General features: G+C 39.6%; 2 protein-coding genes across 2 annotated transcripts in view; one reads left to right on the top strand and one right to left on the bottom strand.

Annotated features, from left to right (window-relative positions):
- Nucleotides 1–18,177, top strand: part of LOC141332211 (butyrophilin subfamily 1 member A1-like) — a 136,787-nt gene that overhangs the window by 108,241 nt on the left and 10,369 nt on the right. The window lies entirely within an intron of this gene.
- On the bottom strand, nt 1,785–12,278 carry LOC141342255 (butyrophilin-like protein 3). Its single transcript, XM_073846669.1, has 10 exons — nt 12,267–12,278; nt 11,571–11,943; nt 11,129–11,401; nt 10,809–10,919; nt 8,841–8,966; nt 5,095–5,139; nt 4,847–4,873; nt 2,991–3,044; nt 2,707–2,733; nt 1,785–2,384 (listed from the first exon to the last, which is right to left on the bottom strand). Exons 1-10 carry the CDS (start codon nt 12,276–12,278, stop codon nt 1,849–1,851), a joined length of 1,584 nt encoding a protein of 527 aa, XP_073702770.1. The 3' UTR covers nt 1,785–1,848.

The following is an 18,177-nucleotide window of genomic DNA, read 5'->3' on the forward strand; positions in this document are numbered from 1 at the left end:
TCACAGTTTGTGCTTGTTTGACAAGGTGATGCATGTCAAGTTTACTTCTAGAGAGCCCTGGACATGACAGGGCATGACAAGATTTCATTTTCACATCTTATTTCTTGTTTTTTTAATTTTAATTAAATTGATACCAAAATTGTTTCATAATTTTAAATGAATGAGGGAACTAACACAACAACCAATGCAAAGTCCTTCTTGTTCAGAAGATATGATTAGCTTTTTAGACCATTTACAAACTGTGTCAGCAGCTTTGGAATATTGTAAAAAAAAAAAAAAAAAAAATAGACAAGAGATGGGCTCTGTCATGTCTCACAGCTTTTCTCACAGTGCAGAGCGGTATTATCTTTGTGGGGAATTAAACTTGTTTTCCACATTCTTTGTATTGTGTTCTTTTTTAATGCACTTTTAAAGTGTGCATACGGTTTTGTCTTCACCTCAACATCTGAATTGAGGTGTCATTATTTATTTACCAGCCAATACGATACGATTTTTTTATTTAAAACAGGAAATATTTTGTATAATCTTCATAGGTTACTTGACAGTTATGAGTGGCTGTCAACCTCCAATTACAGGACAGAAAAAGCTGTAAAAATAGTCCATTACATAGATGTGTCATGCCATGATGCCATTGACACTAGTCACACCACTTTGTCAAATTCATCACAACACACTATGTTTGATTTTCTGAGGTTCTGGTCACTGTATCCTGCTCATTATGCTTCTTTGCCATTTCATTGTATTGTCTAAATTTGCTGCATATCATAATCTTTTTTTGTTCCACTGAAGCTTGAAATAACATGACACAGAGTAAAAGACACTAAGTCAAAGTATTAAAGTTCTCCCTTAAAATCAAATGAAGCATGTCTGAAAGTCCATGAGCTCTGCAGTTTTATGGAATACATTTCAAAATTCTCATCTTTCTCTACACTGCACTTGATCACGTGTGATAAACTGGCAGCATAAACAACACAAGAGACATACCTTTCCTAGGAAACATTTTTCCTTCAAATGCAATAAAATAAAAACTCAATAAGAAATCGATTAATAATAAAATATGAAAATATATGAAGAACATTCATCAACAAACAGCAAACACTATTGAAGGAGGAACAATAACCGTATAATCCGTATGCAGATCAAAACATTATTCATGTTTAAGTAAAGCATCGACCTTATAAAAAATTCATATAGGTATTATTTATATTTTTTCTAAAGTCATTTCAGTCATTTAAGCAGAAGTCTTTAAATCAAAATATTTTAAGATGTCAGTAAACACAAAATCAACCTTGTGTGTCCAAATTTTTGAATGGTAGTGTAAACAATACTTAATATTTCAGTTGACTAAATCTATTCACTGCAACTTTAAAGGGGTCATCGGACGGCCAATTTCCACAGGTTCATATGATTCTTTGGGGTCTTGATGAAAAGTCTATAATTTACTTTGGTTAAAAATTCTCAATAGTAGTGTAAAAAAACACCCTTTTACCTTGTCAAAATCAGCTCTGCAAAAACTCAACTAATTTTATTGCAGGGTCCCTTTAAATGCAAATGAGCTCTGCTCACCCCGCCTCTCTCTGTCTGCTATGATGAGTCGTAATGTTTAGCCACGTTTTGCCGCATTTAGTGGTGAAACTTGCCAACAAGCAGATTATTAAGCAAGGCCATTTGCAAAGATGCATAAACCAACCCGTACTCACTTCTGCTGTGAATGAAGCTGCATCTATCTCAAGCTTTCTCCAGCCAACATCACAGTTTGTCTACAAACTTTACTATCTAGTTACTGTTGTTACCGTTTTTATTGCATTTTCTTTTATTTCAGTCGATCATGAAAATTCACTGATCTCATTAGTAATCATCACAGATGATCAGTGGTGTGGAGTTTTCATTCCACCCACACCCGAAACTAACAAATGGATAGAGTTTCTCATCAAAAGACTGATCAGTGTAAGAGTAGATATGAGACATGGACCCAACATCATAAAAGGAGACGAGACCCTTCTCATAATCCACAAACACACCGACCCTCTGAGGATTCACACTCAGAGAAAGAGAGTAATAAGAAGAATCATGAGCTTGATACTTCCTATCTTTCAGAAACAAAGTCCAGTATCCATCCTCAGGACTCAGATGGACCGTCCCCTTCCTCTTAACTGATTCTCTGGTCAGTCCTAAATACCACTCAGTTTGTCCATTCACCTGCACCTCAAAGTAGAAACACCCTGAGGAGAATCCATCCTTCCCAAGAACACCAAGATTATCATCAAATCTGTCTTTTCCTCCAGTCACTCTTTTTGTTTCTGTGTTTTCGTATCTCACTTGTTTCCCATCATCAGACACAATCAGACGTGGATAAGCCATATCAGCATCCAGAATCACATTCACTGTGGAAAATATTGAAAACTCTGCTTTACAGATAAGTATATAATGAAGATAATGACAATTATATATATTTTTATAGGAATCATGAGAACTTTACAACAACACAAAGAAAAATTAGGAAAAACATTTTGCTGTTCATTTTTGGATCCCATTGTGTTATTTTTTTTCTTTTTTTTTCTCTCTTTTTTTTTTGGTCTTGCTTTTATTTAGTTATGTAAATAACTATAAAACATAACTATAACACATAATGTATTTATTTTTAAAATAATTATGCCATAAATAATGTCTTTAAATAAAATAAATAAATATTCCCTTTTTACTCACCTTTGTGTGTTCTAAAATGTGTGAGAGCTGAAAACAGAAAGTATGAAGATATAAAGTCTTTAGAACAGAATTCATCTTTAGATCAATAATGAGATCAATAATTTCAATCACCACTTGAAATCCAACAAAATCCAAGAAGACTTTACAGAGTATACATATTTTATAATAAAATATAAAGAATGACATTCATATATGAATGCAAAGCATATTCATTAATTGTTTTACTAAATAATTTAAGAGTAATAAATGTATATTTTAATAGATCATATAAAACATTCACCTTTAGGTATAAGTGTCTTTAGATACTCTAAAAAGATGATCACATTCTAAAGACAATTCTGAAAAAGACATGAAAAGAACATTAAAATTCTATCATTCTATCACGATTCTGAATAAATTTCGATTTTTTTTAAATAGAGGTTGTTTTTTTCATAATTATGAAGAAAAAAAAAGCAGTTGTTAAGAGAAATCTGGATAAAACCATATTGAGCAACTACAGACCAATATCAAATGTTCCTTTTATAGGCAAGATCATTGAAAGGGTTGTTTTCTATCAGCTGAACAACTTCTTAAAGGGGTCATCGAATGGCCATTTTCCGCAAGTTCAAATGATTCTTTAGGGTCTTAATGAAAAGTCTCCAATATACTTTGGTTAAAAATTCTCAATTTTAGTGTAAAAAAAACACCCTTTTACCTTCTCAACTAAAAACTCAACTAATTTTATTGCATGGCCCCTTTAAATGCAAATTTAACTGCTGTGGGATTTTTTTTTTCTCTCAGCTGTGGGATTATGAGATATAATGTTTACTTTAGCCACATTTAGCTGCTTTTAGCCACATTTAGCGGCAAAACTTGCCAACAAGCACATTATTAAAAAAGGCCATTTGCAAAGATGCATAAAAAACCTTTATACTCACTTCTGCTGTGGATGAAGCTACATGTCGGTGAAGCTGCATGATTCACACGAACAGAGACACATATGTAAATCATGATAGGCGCTTTCCTTTTAAAAACGAAAATAACATTTTCCTCTGCGTCTTCAGCGGCTCAGATGTCGGGAGTAAATGACGACTGCTATGTTTATTATTCATCCAACAACAGAACACCTCAATCGCTCAATCTGAGACATTCTTGTCTGCACCTGAGTCACACAATGGTGATTGGAGTCGGCCTGTTTCAGCTCGGTGAGGGCGGGTCTAAGGTAAGGCGCTCATGTCAATCAACTATTGTGGGAGCGTCCTCTGTTGGTGTGCCGTCACACTGACAATAAACTTAGAATGACCTGATTTTAAAAAGGGGATATTACTTAAGATTACACAAATACCATTGGGTGGGTTTTTATCATTGTGGTGGTTGTGTACACTAACTGCCAATCCCACATTTATGTTCAAACAACATGTAAAAGTTAATTTTGCATCCGATGACCCCTTTAAACTCAAATGGACACCTGGACAATGTTCAGTCTGGTTTTCAACCGCATCACAGCACAGAGACACTGCTCATAAAGATAAATGATAATCAATTAAATACTAATACAGGCAAAATATAAGTGCTGGTACTACTAGATCTTAGCACTGCGTTTGACACTCAATCAAACGCACTGCGTTTGACTGTCAATCATCATCACTGTGTGTTCACAGTATGAGTGTGTGCACTTGGATGGGTTAAATGTAGAGCACTATATTAGTCTTATCGCCAAATATAGTCCTTCTGCCAATTTAAAAAATAAAATAAAAAAATATGTCATGAAACATGCCTTTTAATTAAAATAGTTGTGACGTACTGTCAAGTATGGTGACCCATACTCGAAATTGGTGCTCTGCATTTATCCCATTCAAGTGCACACACACAGCAGTGAGAAGTGAACAAACACACACACTGTGAACACAGACCGGAGCAGTGGGCATCCATTGCTCCAGCACCCGGGGAGCAACTGGAGGTTCAGTGCCTTGCTCAAGGGCACTTCAGTCATGGTATTGAAGGTGGAAAGAGCGCTGTTCATTCACAATCCCCACCTTCAATTCCTGCCGGTGTGGGAATCAAAACGGCACTTTTTGGATTACAAGCCACCATTAGGCCATGGCTGCCCCCATGGCCTTATGAAATATTTATTAAATAAATAAGTATGCCTTTTACTCACCAGTTTTTTTTCCTAAATACATGAGAGCTAAAAAAAGTATGAAGAAAGGGTTCAGAACAAAATTAATCTTTAGATCAACAATTTCAATCATCACAGGACCAGCAAAATCCAAGACCACTTTACAGAGTTTATATATCTTATAATAAAACATAGTTAATTGTTTATGCATAGTGTGTTCATTCTTTGTTTTGCTAAATAATTTAAAAGTAATGAAATTATATTTTAATAAGATCATATAAAACATTCACCTTTAGGTATAAGTGTCTTCAGGCATTCGAAAATTTGATCAAGTTCTAAAGAAAATTCTGAAAAAGGTGAAAAAAGAACATTAAAATTCTATCATTTTTATTACTCATTCATTAATACTCATTGATCATTCAGTTGTGTTAACATCACACAAGTCTACATCAGACAACATTAACTCGACCATGAAGCCGTTTTGGCTGGCTAGTTAGGTAAGTTTCAGTTTAGTTCACACCAACTCTGGGTTTTAGGCATTAAAGTGGTTTGGCTTTTAGCAGTGTTCATTCCCATAATAACTAACGCTCCACGGATAACCTGCTCCAGCACAGGTTATGCTCTGGTTTAGAGATCATAAAACCGAAATTTGTCTAGTCAGCTTCGATCAAACTGAGACATCTGTGACACTCCCCAGTTTCTCTTGGTCAAAATGAAAGGGCATTACATAGTATAAGATTTTAAACATAAAATAATCTGGCTTTTAGTAATGATTATTTAATGTAATTATTTTATATGATTGACATCATTATTATACCCTTAATCCATTGCCATTTCAGCCATTTTAGTTTAATAGTTAAATCTGCAGTCCATAACTTTTATGTTTAAAATTTTAAAAATGTATATAAGCAAGTGCACTCTTAAAAATAAAAGTGCTTCACGATGCCATAGAAGAATCTTTTTTGTCTAAATGTTTCCATAAAGAACCTTTAACATCTGAAGAACCTTTCTGTTTCACAAAAGGTTCTTTGTGGCAAAAGAACATTCTTCAGTTTATAAAAAGGTAAGAAAGAGATGGCTCTTTAAATAACTTTTTACTGAATGGTTCTTTGTGGAACCAAAAATGGTTCTTCTATGGCATTGCTGTGAAGAACCTTTTAAAGCTTTTATTTTTAAGAGTGTACATCATGAATCCATTTTCGTGTTTTTTTGTCTTATCCTGAATCACTATGGTACACCTATGATAAGTTTTTATATTCTGACTATTTCAAATTGATTCTGGTAGGAAGTGCTGCAGAGTAGCCCTACCTACATGATTCATCATAGACATAAACAGAGAAAAGTAGCTCCGGCTACAATCTTCTTCCGCAAGACATGCACTTCATTACAGTTTTTCTCAATTGCTTAAACACATTTCTTGAAATTATGCCTCTTATTTGCGAAACTCTAAACACAAATCCACAACTCCTAACTCAATTCCCCAAACTTCTTATATTGAGGTCAAAATGAAGCTCTCCACTCAAAACAACACAATCTTGCTGAAAAACCAAACTTTGCTCTCAGACATGACACACAAATCCTCAAAAACACACACACTACAACACAGTTTTACACACTGATGAGATAAATTCAAAACAATACAACCAAAACAATCCAAATAAAAATCTTTTCACATGATGAAAACAACAAATCTATGCCTTTGCAAGTGTTTTATTCCTTAATTTAATGTACTGTAGAGTACAGTACAAAACAGCAAACAACAACAAAATATAATTTTTTCTGCCCAGAATCCTGTCTTTGGTCTGGGACAGGCCAAAGAACCTCTTCAGCATCACAGGCTAAATTAGCCCTGGCCAGGCAGCAGGGGTCAAATCCTCTTGCATGCCTGATCCAACCCTGGCACTCATCAACTAAAATATATGAGACTGCTTGTTTTCTCGCCCTTGCCCTTCCTCTGTCTCTTCCATGTTGTCGTTGTCATCCACCTTCTTCTCCTCCTCTTCCTCTTTCACCTCCTACTCTTCCTCTTCAAAATTACACATTACTGTATGTGGGATACTGATTGAAAAAGACTGGATAGGATTCACAGTTACACTTGTACTGTACTAGTGGTCTGAGAAAAAAAATAAAAATGCATTACAGTGTCATTGTGAAACAGCAAAGAAAAAGAAATATGGGCACAAAGGTAAAAATAAAAATTAGAAAGTCTACTGTCAGATTTTGTAACTCCTGAGTTGTCCTCTGTCTATATACAGTATGCTTTCCAATTGAAGGTTCAAGAGATGTACCTTTGAGCTATTTCAGAGAACTGCTTTATCATTGGTTGATATACATTATCTTCATTAGTGAAAGTCAAGATTCACTTGAATAATTCATGGCAAATTTACAAAAAGTCTAATAGAAATGTGTAGAATATATGATTGACAGTTTATAACAACTAGATCAAAAATTTTGCATTTAGGTAATGACTTATATGATGAGCTAATGACTTGATGTTTTGAGGGGTCAAACTATTGCACAGAGAACTATATCATACATTTTGAGCAACATGACAATAGCAACTGATAATGTGGGAAACCGCAGACAAATGCATCTAATCAGTTGTATGAATGTACCAAAGCAATCACAACTTGATCAGAAGAATGAGAAGCTTTTTATGATGTGCACAAGAGACTAGATGATGTGGATGTTGAACAAGTAGTTTTGACAATTTCATTTCTGATCTGAGAAATGCACCAAAGTGACTGAGAAAAACTGTAAGCTGACTTTGGCTTCTTTTAGGTTCTGATTTGTGTGTGCTAAATTTTGACTCCTAGTGTTTCCACTTGGATAATTGTGTGCTAACTGAGCTCAAACTTCACAGATTGAGTGAACAATGTTGAATGCTTGTGCTTTCTAAATGACCACATGGTGTAAGCACTGAGAAATGTAGGGGTTTGTGTGTAGAGTTTTGCAGTAACAGTTCACCAAATATAACTCATGTGTCAAAGCAGGGAATAGTGTTTATTGTTTAGGGAAATGGGTGTGCTTTTTCAAAAATGGCGTTATAGTTTTGAAATTTTAGTTCAAAAGACTGGTTATAGTGTTTTAGCAATTGAGAAAAACTGTAAGAGCTAGAGCGCCAAAAGTTACAGACTGCAGCTTTAAGACTTTATTTTAAATGAATAAAAAATATATACGGATAATATAAAATATAAATAAGCTTCAGACTCAATAGATAAATGACTACATATGACTTTTTAGTCTCTGCTTGTATATTATCAACTACATACACTATATACACTTCACAGCTTTGACTTGCACTAATATGGCAAGATGTTTTCTTTAACTTGTCCTCTTTCTTGGCCAGATCTTGTCATCTTGCTGTGTAAATGTTTACTTTTTTTATGCTTTTCAATCTTTTAATCTTTTAAAACTGAATCGCACTGACTTTCTTGTGAATCAGTTTCAAGACATCCGATTGGTTGTTCACTACAGATGTCACGTTCTCTCCATAAACACAGGATCAAAGCCTGAGCTGATAGAGAAAATTCATGATCAGTGTCATGGTACCAACAAAGCCAGAATGGATTGTTTTGTAATCCTGAGTTTGTTCAGCCATTATTATGGTTCAAGCCATAATAATTATTGTGTTTTGTTTTTGTGCATGTTTTCTTTGTGCTAGTTTTTCTGTCTGTGTTGGTCTTGGTTACTGATTCAGTTACACCTATCCTACGTTTATGTAATTATGTCCTTGTGTATTTATAGCCTTGGTTTTGGTTCGTTATTGGTGTTATCTTGTAATTTTTAAGCTGGTTGTTCAGTTTGCCGTGTTTTTGCCAGTGTGCTGTATTTCTGTATTTTTTTTTTATATTTTTTTTTTGCAACCAGTCATGACAGACCTGAATAAATATACATGATATAAACAACTGGTGACCATTTATCAGACTCAAGATATACACAAAATAAATGAATGCACACAGTTAAAACATATTTTACTGCTAAAAATTGACTTTAAATGAATAATGAATTAATAACGTAATAAAGACAGAATCACCATGTTGTATTCTCCTCTTCTCATCCTGTATTTGTCTGTGTTCATTCTGTAGTTGTCTGTGTTCATTCTGTAGTTGACTGTGTTCATTCTGTAGTTGACTGCGTTCATTCTGTAGTTGAATGCGTTCTAAAGAAGATTCACAATAAAGACAAGAGAAAACAGAATTCAGACAACAAATACAAGTATAATTTGTGATTGAGGAACAATAATAATATACAGGATAAGATATACACAAAAGTATATTAATACACAATGTCTGTTATATATTTTGTGGATGAAAACAGATTTGACATTAATACTGAATTAAATTATTGGTCACAATTTAGTTTGGGGACCAGTTCTCAAACTATTAACTATAACGTTTGCCTCAATAAACAAATTTCTGCTTATTAAACTAAACTGCTTATTAATAGTGAGATAGCAAATCTGTGTTACAATTATTATAAACAGCCAATATGCAAAATAGTGATGTGCAGGTTAATAAGCAAATAGTTAATAGTGAGAATTGGTCTCTACTCAAAATGTTACCAAATTATTAAATAAAGAGAAATAATAATAATATAAAAAAGTTGCATCATCAACATAATATTTAACATATGAGGTGACATATCAAAAAAAAAATGTGTAGACAGAATTTAATTTTACATTTTTGTAACATACATTTTTTCATAACATTATTTTCAGTGTGGTCACAGAGCTTGACAGTACAAAAATTCACCCTGTTCAACCAAGGAAACAAGCCAGGTCATACATATGAAGTCATTCAATATAGTTTTCATCAGATTGTTATTCAACAAAATACACAATCAGTTGAAATGTGGTGGAAATTTCGCTACAATAGCAACAAAATTCCTGTAGCTTTCTCCATTTATGTTTTATCATGTGATTGAAAGTCTAAGGCCTTCTCAAGCCGTATGGCAAACCTTGTCTAATCTGCAGCCTATTATGCGTCAAACTAAGTTTGCTGTGGGGACAAAAGGTAATACTGTCAGGTAAGCATTTAAAAAAAAAAAAAAACATTTCTGGTCAATGAATTAATAACCACAAACAACCTGGATATGTGGCTAGAAGACAGCTGCAGTGCAACAGTCCTTTACAGAACTGTTATCAATGATTTCCTCAGAGTTTGACTGTTTAGGCACTGCTGCGGATTTTAATAATCACATAGATAATGCAGAAATAAATACTGAAATTCACTATAACTTGTACAAAGACAGTGTGGAACTAGGCACAGCAAGACAGACCTTCTCCACAAACCTTCAAAGCAATGGATTGTACACTTTAAAATAAACAGAACAGGACCTTAAAATGTCCACTTGCTGCCTTGCTGATCTTTTTTTGAAAGTTTGTTTGACTGTTTAGAAGCAGATCTCTTAGAAGTGGTGAACGCCTCACTTCTCACTGGGCTCTTTTCCAAACTCCCTGGAAACTGCTAAACAACAAATGGACACCTGGATTTTCTATTTGGTCTATTTTCTGACCGCATCACAGCACACAGGTGGCGTTTACAAAGATAATAAATTATATTTGATAAATTACTGATTTAGGCAACATATAAAAGATTTTTGACACTGTCACTCATAACATACTTCCAGAGAGATTGGGAAACTGAGTTGGGCTTTCTGGGATAATCCTCAAATGGTTCAGGTCATACTTAGAGAGGAGAGGTTATTATGTGAGTATAGGAGAGCATAAAGTGTACGTAAATGACATGTGGAGTCCCTCAAGGCTCAATTGTGGCACCACTCTTGTGCAACCTGTATATGCTCCCACTGAGTCAAATAATGAGAAAGAACCAAATTGCCTATTGCAGCTATGCAGATAACATCCAGATTTACCTAGCCTTATCGCCAAATGAATACAACTCCATTGACTTCCTCTGCCAACACACTGATGATATTAAGAGTTGGATGCGCAAAACTTTCTTCAGTTAAACAAAGAGAAAAAAAAAAGAAACAAGCATTTTACCTTTGTTTTTATGAGCAAACACAGCTATCAGTATTCCAGCAGCAATCACACTGAGCACAACAAAAACTGAAATCAGGATGACCGATGTCCTCCAGTGATTAAACATATTACCTGCAAAACAAAACAGCACATTGGGTAAATCAAATGTGCTTTGATGAGATGATTACAAAATACATATACATTTTCAAGCATGAATATAGCAGAGACAGTATAATGTTTTGGCTTCACCTAATGTGTTCATAATCAAATCTTTTTACTGCATAAAAAAATACCAAGAGAAGATGACAAACAGTTAAAATAACAGAAGTGTCAGTACTTACTTGTGGTGATTATCATTGTCTCCAACATGTGATGCTTCAGTTTGAATCTGCAGTGAATCTTGCTGTCTCTCTCATATACAGTCATGGTGTTTTTCAGACTGAATCTGTCTCCATTTCTGTGTGTCTCTGTAGTTTCTGAACTCAAACGGACTCCTTCACTGTTTAGCCACTCAAGATCAGGTTCAGGATACCAACCTTCAGATTCACACTGTAGACGAAGCCCTCCGAAATGATCAAACCCATCTACAGTGATCACTGGAAGATGTCCTACAGCTACAGAAAAACAAGAAATATGTTCTGTTGCTGTTCTTGTTTTTTTTTTTTTTATGTTAGTGCATGTTAAGACCGGAATACACTACATTACTTTTGACCTTTCCCCATGGTGTGTAAACCAGTGGTTGTGTAGCGTATTCCAGCCTTTAGTTTTTAATGGTTGTCTCACCTTCAACACTGACATTAACAGTGGTGTCATCATACCAGGATTTGGACTGAATAAAACACTTATAAAGTCCTTCATCAGAGACTCGGACTGATGAGATTTTGAGTGATGCGCTTCCTCTCTGTAGTTCTTGATGATTCAGTTTTGTTCTACTTCTGTAGGACTGAATCTGATATGTGTTTCTGTCTTCATGATCCTCATAGAGATGCACTAGTGAACCTCTCTGATCAGATCTAAACCACTCCACTCTCATGTCCACAACACTGATGTGAGGTCTGATAGAACAGGGCAGAATCACATCTTCACCAGCTACAGCAAGTACAGGATCTGCAGGACCCACTACTTCATGCTGCTCTGTGAAAGAAAAAAAGCAGGTCTAATTAAAAGTGAACCTCATTTAAGTTAAACTGTCAACTTTTAAAAATCATAAAAGTAGCCAATAACTTATCATATTTAAATGTGCACAAGTGTGAATGAGACTCTAGGGCTACACAGTTTTCATGTAAAGCAGCAGCTGTCCTTCTTCACACATCAGCTTATCCACCATATTATGATGATTAATTTACATCTTTGCTTCCAAACACTGCTTGTGTGCATTTATTAAACATTATTATACGGCTCTTTGATTCTAATTGGTCAATATTTCTGAATAATAGCAACTGTTGTTTGCAACACTGACCACTCATCTAGGAAACCTACAGTTTCCGGCATGATTGTGCTCCTGTACTGTCTGCAATTTCTTATAAAAAAGTTAATAAAATAATTTCAGGTCAGATAAAAATTTAATGTCCATTTATTTTGTAGCCATGTATTAATCACTTACAGTGAGCTGGCTACTATCAGAAAAACTGAAACTATAATTTTAAATAAACTCCACCTTATTTTTGCTGTATGAGTGGACACGGCCATTTGTAAATTTTATGGGTCTGACTGCCAGTCTCATTATGTAATCAGATTCCAAAAATTAAAAATTAAGTACTTAAGTAATTATAGTAAATTACTAGTTTAAGTAGACAAGTTTAAGTAGTCAAATTAGTTTAAGTAGACTAGTTACATTTTTATTGATTACATGCAGTGGTTGAACTGTAAAAAAAATAAAAAAAAATCCTGTGATTACAAATGATTACAAAATGATTACAAATGATTTTGGTTTATTTGCCGTTTTCCTTGTGGGGCCTGAAATGTCAAAAGTTTTAAATTTTTTGTGGGGACATTTAGTCTTCCCAATGTAGGTTAAACCGATGCACACACACACCTGCATGCACACATTCTGTGTGTCTGTGTTCCAAATGACCTAAATGATGCCCCTAAATGATGTGCAATATTGACAAAAATTATATAATGTTTTTGGGGGAATTTTTGTCGACAACGATAATATTTAATAATATTTATAATATAATAATATTTTGCTGAGTGTTTTAAAGGTGCAATAGGAGATCTTGGGAAATGCTAACTTTAGCCTGATAGCACTGTAAGTGAACGTTCCACCCTCCCTACAAATCGCTGTCCAAAGCCACGCCCCCTGAACGCATCTACACATACAGACCAGAGACAGAGCGACATGCATCATAATCTGAAAACCACACAGCTTTTAGACATTGTTATCTTTTTTGTTATAGACCTTTTTCCTGAGTAAACAATGAGTGCCGCTATTATGAATTCTAACGTCAGATTGGATGCTCTTCTGTTCCGGTCTCCATAGGAACCCATTTAACATTAACAGCTTCATGTCATTTACACACTCATTAAATGTTTGCAATGGGATGGCACTATAGAGCCATGTGCTTTTTAAAAACATTTTAATAGGTGTAACATTAGAGAAACACTAGAGACTGGAAATGCAAAGCATTCTTCAGGTTAAGAGTCAGGTGTGACTTCTGTGTTCAGAAAAACATCTATCCATAGGGACCATGTGACATCACTGTGCTTTATCGCTGCCATTTTTGTGTCCGCGCTACCTGTTTCAGTCTATGGTCACAGCAGCCACAATTACCAGAGGAAGATCAACAAAACTCCCAGAATGTTCACAACAAGTATACAATATGCCCGGGATATGTTGTTCTGTTAGCTGTAACAACAGTCATCAGAAAAAAAAAACTAACTACAGTTCCCTTCCGGGACCTCGAGCTGCGTCATCAACGCTTTGGGGAACGCCATTGGCGAGCCTCACTCTGAACATAGTCTGTAAACCAATCCGAAAACGGGAGTGATGTCACTGGCGTGGTGACGTCAGTGACCGGGAAGTATAAAGCACGTGCGTTTGAAGCCGGCGTTAGCTTTTGTCATTCAGCGAGAGCACTCTGTGTCTGTGTCTGTCTATAGTTTGCTGTTTTTTGTGCCAGTTTGCACAGCTTTTATTTGAGCAAACTATGTCTAAACCAAGTACAAAAGGGGGAAAGAAAGTTAGAGCGGTTGAGTAGCCACACAGAAGGTGTGTCCCTCCCTGCCAACGTTTCATTGTTGGTGGGGTTACACACAGTCTGTGTGTAGTCTGCTTGGGCGCGGAGCATTCACAGTCAGCCCTCGAGGGGGTTGGCTGCCCGCAGTGTGATCGCTTTCCACTGCGGGTGCTCCGTTCCCGGAAGGCTCTCTTCGAGGAGGGAGCCTTCACCAGCGTTCCTCGCGGGTCTGGCCCCGCTTCCGCCGAGGCGGAGCGGCAGCTGCACTCGTGGGGTTCGCAGCTTGATTTACTAGAGGGAATGGAGACGGGTGATCCCCTATCTCTCTCCTCACCAAGTGAAGCATTTGACCTCCTACTGGATGAGGAAGCCCGCACTGCGGTTCCTTCCCTCCAGGAAGAGGAGTTTGCGCTTCTCCTGTCTTCCTCCGAGGAGGTTGATGTGGAGGGCGTGGACGAAAGTATTCAACCGCTCCCTCGATCGCCTCATAAGTATGAGGAGATTTTGGAAGTGTTGACTAACGCGGTAGCCAAGCTTAACATCAGCTGGCCCGTGGAACAAGAGCATGAGCCGCAGAAAAGCAAACTTGATGAGCGCTTTCTGCGGACAAAGTCAGCACTTCCAAAACGGAACCTTCCTTTTTCCCCCGATCTGCATGCAGAGATCGCTAGATCGTGGGAAAATCCATTCTTAGCCCGCTTATTCACCCCGTCCGCTGATTACTACGGTAATGTGGCGGGGTTGGATGAGCATGGCTACAAGACGATGCCGCGGGTTGAGCAGACGCTTGCGAGCTATCTGTCACCAGGTCTGGCATCGTCGTTGAAGGCTCCGTCCTTGCCTACTAAGCCTCTCAAAATCACTTCGGGCTTGGTGGGCAAGGTGTACACGGCAGCAGGTCAGGCTGGTGCTTGCTTACACACAATGTCAGTGTTGCAGGCATACCAGGCTGACCTGCTAAAGGACTTGAGTGACGGCAAGGAAGCTAACATTACAGAGATGCGTAGAATCGCAGATCTAGCTCTCTGCGCCACCAAGGAGACCGCTTGTGCTGTTGGGTGGTCAATGGCAGCCTTGGTGGCCACGGAGAGGCATCTGTGGTTGACCCTGTCCAAGATGAAAGACAAGGACAGGGTCCTTCTTCTAGACGCTCCACTGCAGGCTTCGGGCCTCTTTGGTGACTCTGTTGATGCAGTTGTCGGCAGACACCAGGAGGCCCGCAGGCAGGCAGCAGCCTTTAAACGCTATCTCCCTCGCCGCACTTATTCCTCTGGGGCTGATCTGGAGCAGTCCCAGCCGTGTACGAGCTCCTCGTACCGTGAGGCACAAAAGAGGAGTGTTGCAACCCGTGCCCCTCCGGCGAAGCCTAAAGGGCGGGGTCAGCATCACTCCAAGTCGGGGGCCTCGAAAACAAGGCCTGACCTGAGGGTAGTCCTTCAATCTAAGAGGTCCTCGACTAAACAGCCCTGACTTCTGCGGTGCAGGGCCAATGAGGGCAGTCCCTCTCGGGAGGTTTGTGGTTCACCACAGTTCATGGTGGCCGCCCCTCCTCGGGGCCCTCAGGAGATCTGTCAGCTAACCCTGCCAGTGTTACAGAGCGCGGCGATCTCCCGCAAACACTGTTCTCTAGTTGTTCCACCCGGAAACGTAGCGGAGCTAGAGAGTTCGCCACCCCCACAGGGGTCCTCAGAGGAATTGATTCAGGTGTTTCCTGCCAGCAAGCTGTTACAGGGCACAGAATCAATATCTCTAGTAACACCAGAGACCAACCTCGAGAGGCTGGTTCCCTTAGTAGACTTTCTGGCAGTGTGGAAACTACTTCCAAATGTATCTACATGGGTCCTGCGCACTGTAGAGAAAGGTTATTCTATCCAATTCGGCGCTCCGCCGCCACCTTTCAACGGGGTGTTTCCCAACGAGGTGGGCCCCGAGCAGGCTCTGGTAATGGAACAGGAAGTAAACTCCCTGCTGAGGAAGGAGGCCATCGAGGTGGTCCCTCCTCAACACAGAGAGTCCGGGTTCTACAGCCGGTACTTCATTGTTCCCAAGAAGGATGGGGGGCTGCGGCCCATTCTAGATCTCAGACAATTAAACCGCTCAGTCAGAAAGCTGAAGTTCAAGATGTTGACTGTCAAACCGGTTTTGTCTCAAATCAGGTCCGAGGACTGGTTTGTCACGATAGATCTAAAAGACGGATATTTTCACGTCTCCATCCTTCCTCAACACAGGAAGTATCTCAGGTTTGCTTTCAGGGGCAAAGCTTACCAATACAGAGTTCTTCCTTTCGGCCTAGCACTCTCACCCCGGACTTTCACAAAGTGTGTGGATGCTGCGCTGGCTCCTCTGCGACTCCAGGGCATCCGCATACTCAACTACATAGACGACTGGCTGATTTTAGCCAGTTCAGAGCAGTTAGCGGTTCAGCATCGAGGTGCTGTTCTCGCTCACATGAAAGAGCTGGGGTTGAGACTCAACGCCAAGAAAAGTGTGCTGTCTCCATTACAGAGAACCACTTATCTAGGTGTCGTATGGGATTCAACCATGATGCAGGCACGAATGTCACCTGCTCGGATCGAGTCGATCCTTACTGCAGTCAACGCGGTCAAGCTAGGCCTGTAAAACAGTTCCAAGTATTGTTAGGTCTTATGGCAGCTGCATTCAACGTGATACCTTTTGGACTGCTGTACATGAGACTGCTACAGTGGTGGCTCAAAACCAAGGGGAAACCCATTCCGCAAGATCAAGGTCACGCGGCGATGCCTACGTGCCTTGGACATGTGGAAAAAACCTTGGTTTCTGTCTCAGGGCCCGGTGTTGGGAGCTCCTTGTCGCCGCGTCACGCTAGTGACAGATGCATCCCTCACCGGTTGGGGAGCAGTCATGAGTGGCCGCTCGGCCCACGGTCTGTGGAGCAACCAACATCTCTCCTGGCACATAAACTGCCTAGAGATGCTTGCTGTGTTTCAGGCTCTGAAGCACTTCCTCCCAGGCCTGAGACATCGTCACGTGCTGGTCCGCACCGAAAGCACTGCGGTAGTTTATTACATCAATCACCAGGGGGTCTGCGTTCACGCCCCTTGTACAAGCTGGCGTACCAGATCCTCCTGTGGTCCCAGGGAAAACTCCTCTCGCTAAGAGCAGTGCACATCCCTGGACGTCTCAATGTGGGAGCAGACGTCCTGTCGAGGCAGGGGCCGAGGCCCAGGGAATGGATGCTTCACCCAGAAGTAGTGAAGCAGATTTGGAGAGTGTTTGGCCAGGCTCAGGTGGACCTCTTTGCGACTCGAGAGACATCGCAATGTCCCCTCTGGTACTCTCTAGTGCCTCCAGCTCCTCTTGGACTGGACGCCATGGTACAGACGTGACCGAGGCTTCGTCTGTACGCCTTCCCCCCGATCGCTCTGCTCCCGGGAGTTCTGGAACGAGTACGCCAGTATGGAGTACGGCTGCTACTAGTAGCCCCGTACTGGCCGGCCCGAGTATGGTTCTTGGACATAATTGCCCTCCTAGACGGCTCTCCATGGGAGATTCCTATCAGGAGGGACCTCCTCTCCCAGGCCAGGGGCTCAATTCTTCACCCCCGCCCGGAGATATGGAAACTATGGGTGTGGCCCCTGAGGGGGCACATCTCATAGAGGCTGGTCTCTTAACTGAGGTTGTTGAGACTATCCTACTTTCCAGAGCTCCCTCTACGAGGAAACGTTATGGCCTTAAATGGAACTTGTTTGCCTCATGGTGTCACGAACGCCATTCAGACCCAGTTCACTGCCCGGTTGGTACAGTACTGGAGTTCCTGCAAACTTGCCTTTCCGCAGGGCTAGCCCACTCCACTCTGAAGGTGTACGTGGCGGCTATATCGGCCTACCACGCCCCTCTCGGTGGCCTCTCAGTGGGTAGAAACTCCATGGTCATTCGTTTCCTCCGCGGTGCACTCAGGTTGAGGCCTCGAGTGAAACCGAGAGTCCCTACGTGGGATCTCGCTGTGGTGCTTGAAGCTCTATGTAGGCCTCCATTTGAGCCGATAGAAGAGATCTCTGACAGAATGCTTACCATCAAAATAGCATTGCTGCTTGCACTAACCTCTCTCAAGAGAGTAGGGGACCTGCAGGCCCTTTCAGTGGCAGCTGCCTATATTGACTTTGCGCCAGGCCTGGCCAAAGCTTTTCTCTACCCTAGAGCTGGGTACGTCCCTAAGGTCCCCTCTTCAGCAC

The sequence above is a fragment of the Garra rufa genome, chromosome 1, assembly GCF_049309525.1.
Source record: "Garra rufa chromosome 1, GarRuf1.0, whole genome shotgun sequence".
Classification (NCBI taxonomy): Eukaryota; Metazoa; Chordata; class Actinopteri; order Cypriniformes; family Cyprinidae; genus Garra; species Garra rufa.

Bases quoted from the DNA above. Each gene is read 5' to 3' on its own strand.
- LOC141342255 (XM_073846669.1), bottom strand. The intron at 4,874-5,094 runs GTGAATGTTTTA...TACTTTTTTTAG, and splicing joins GAAGACACTTATACCTAAAG to CTCTCATGTATTTAGGAAAA. The intron at 2,385-2,706 runs GTGAGTAAAAAG...TATTTTCCACAG, and splicing joins ACATTTTAGAACACACAAAG to TGAATGTGATTCTGGATGCT.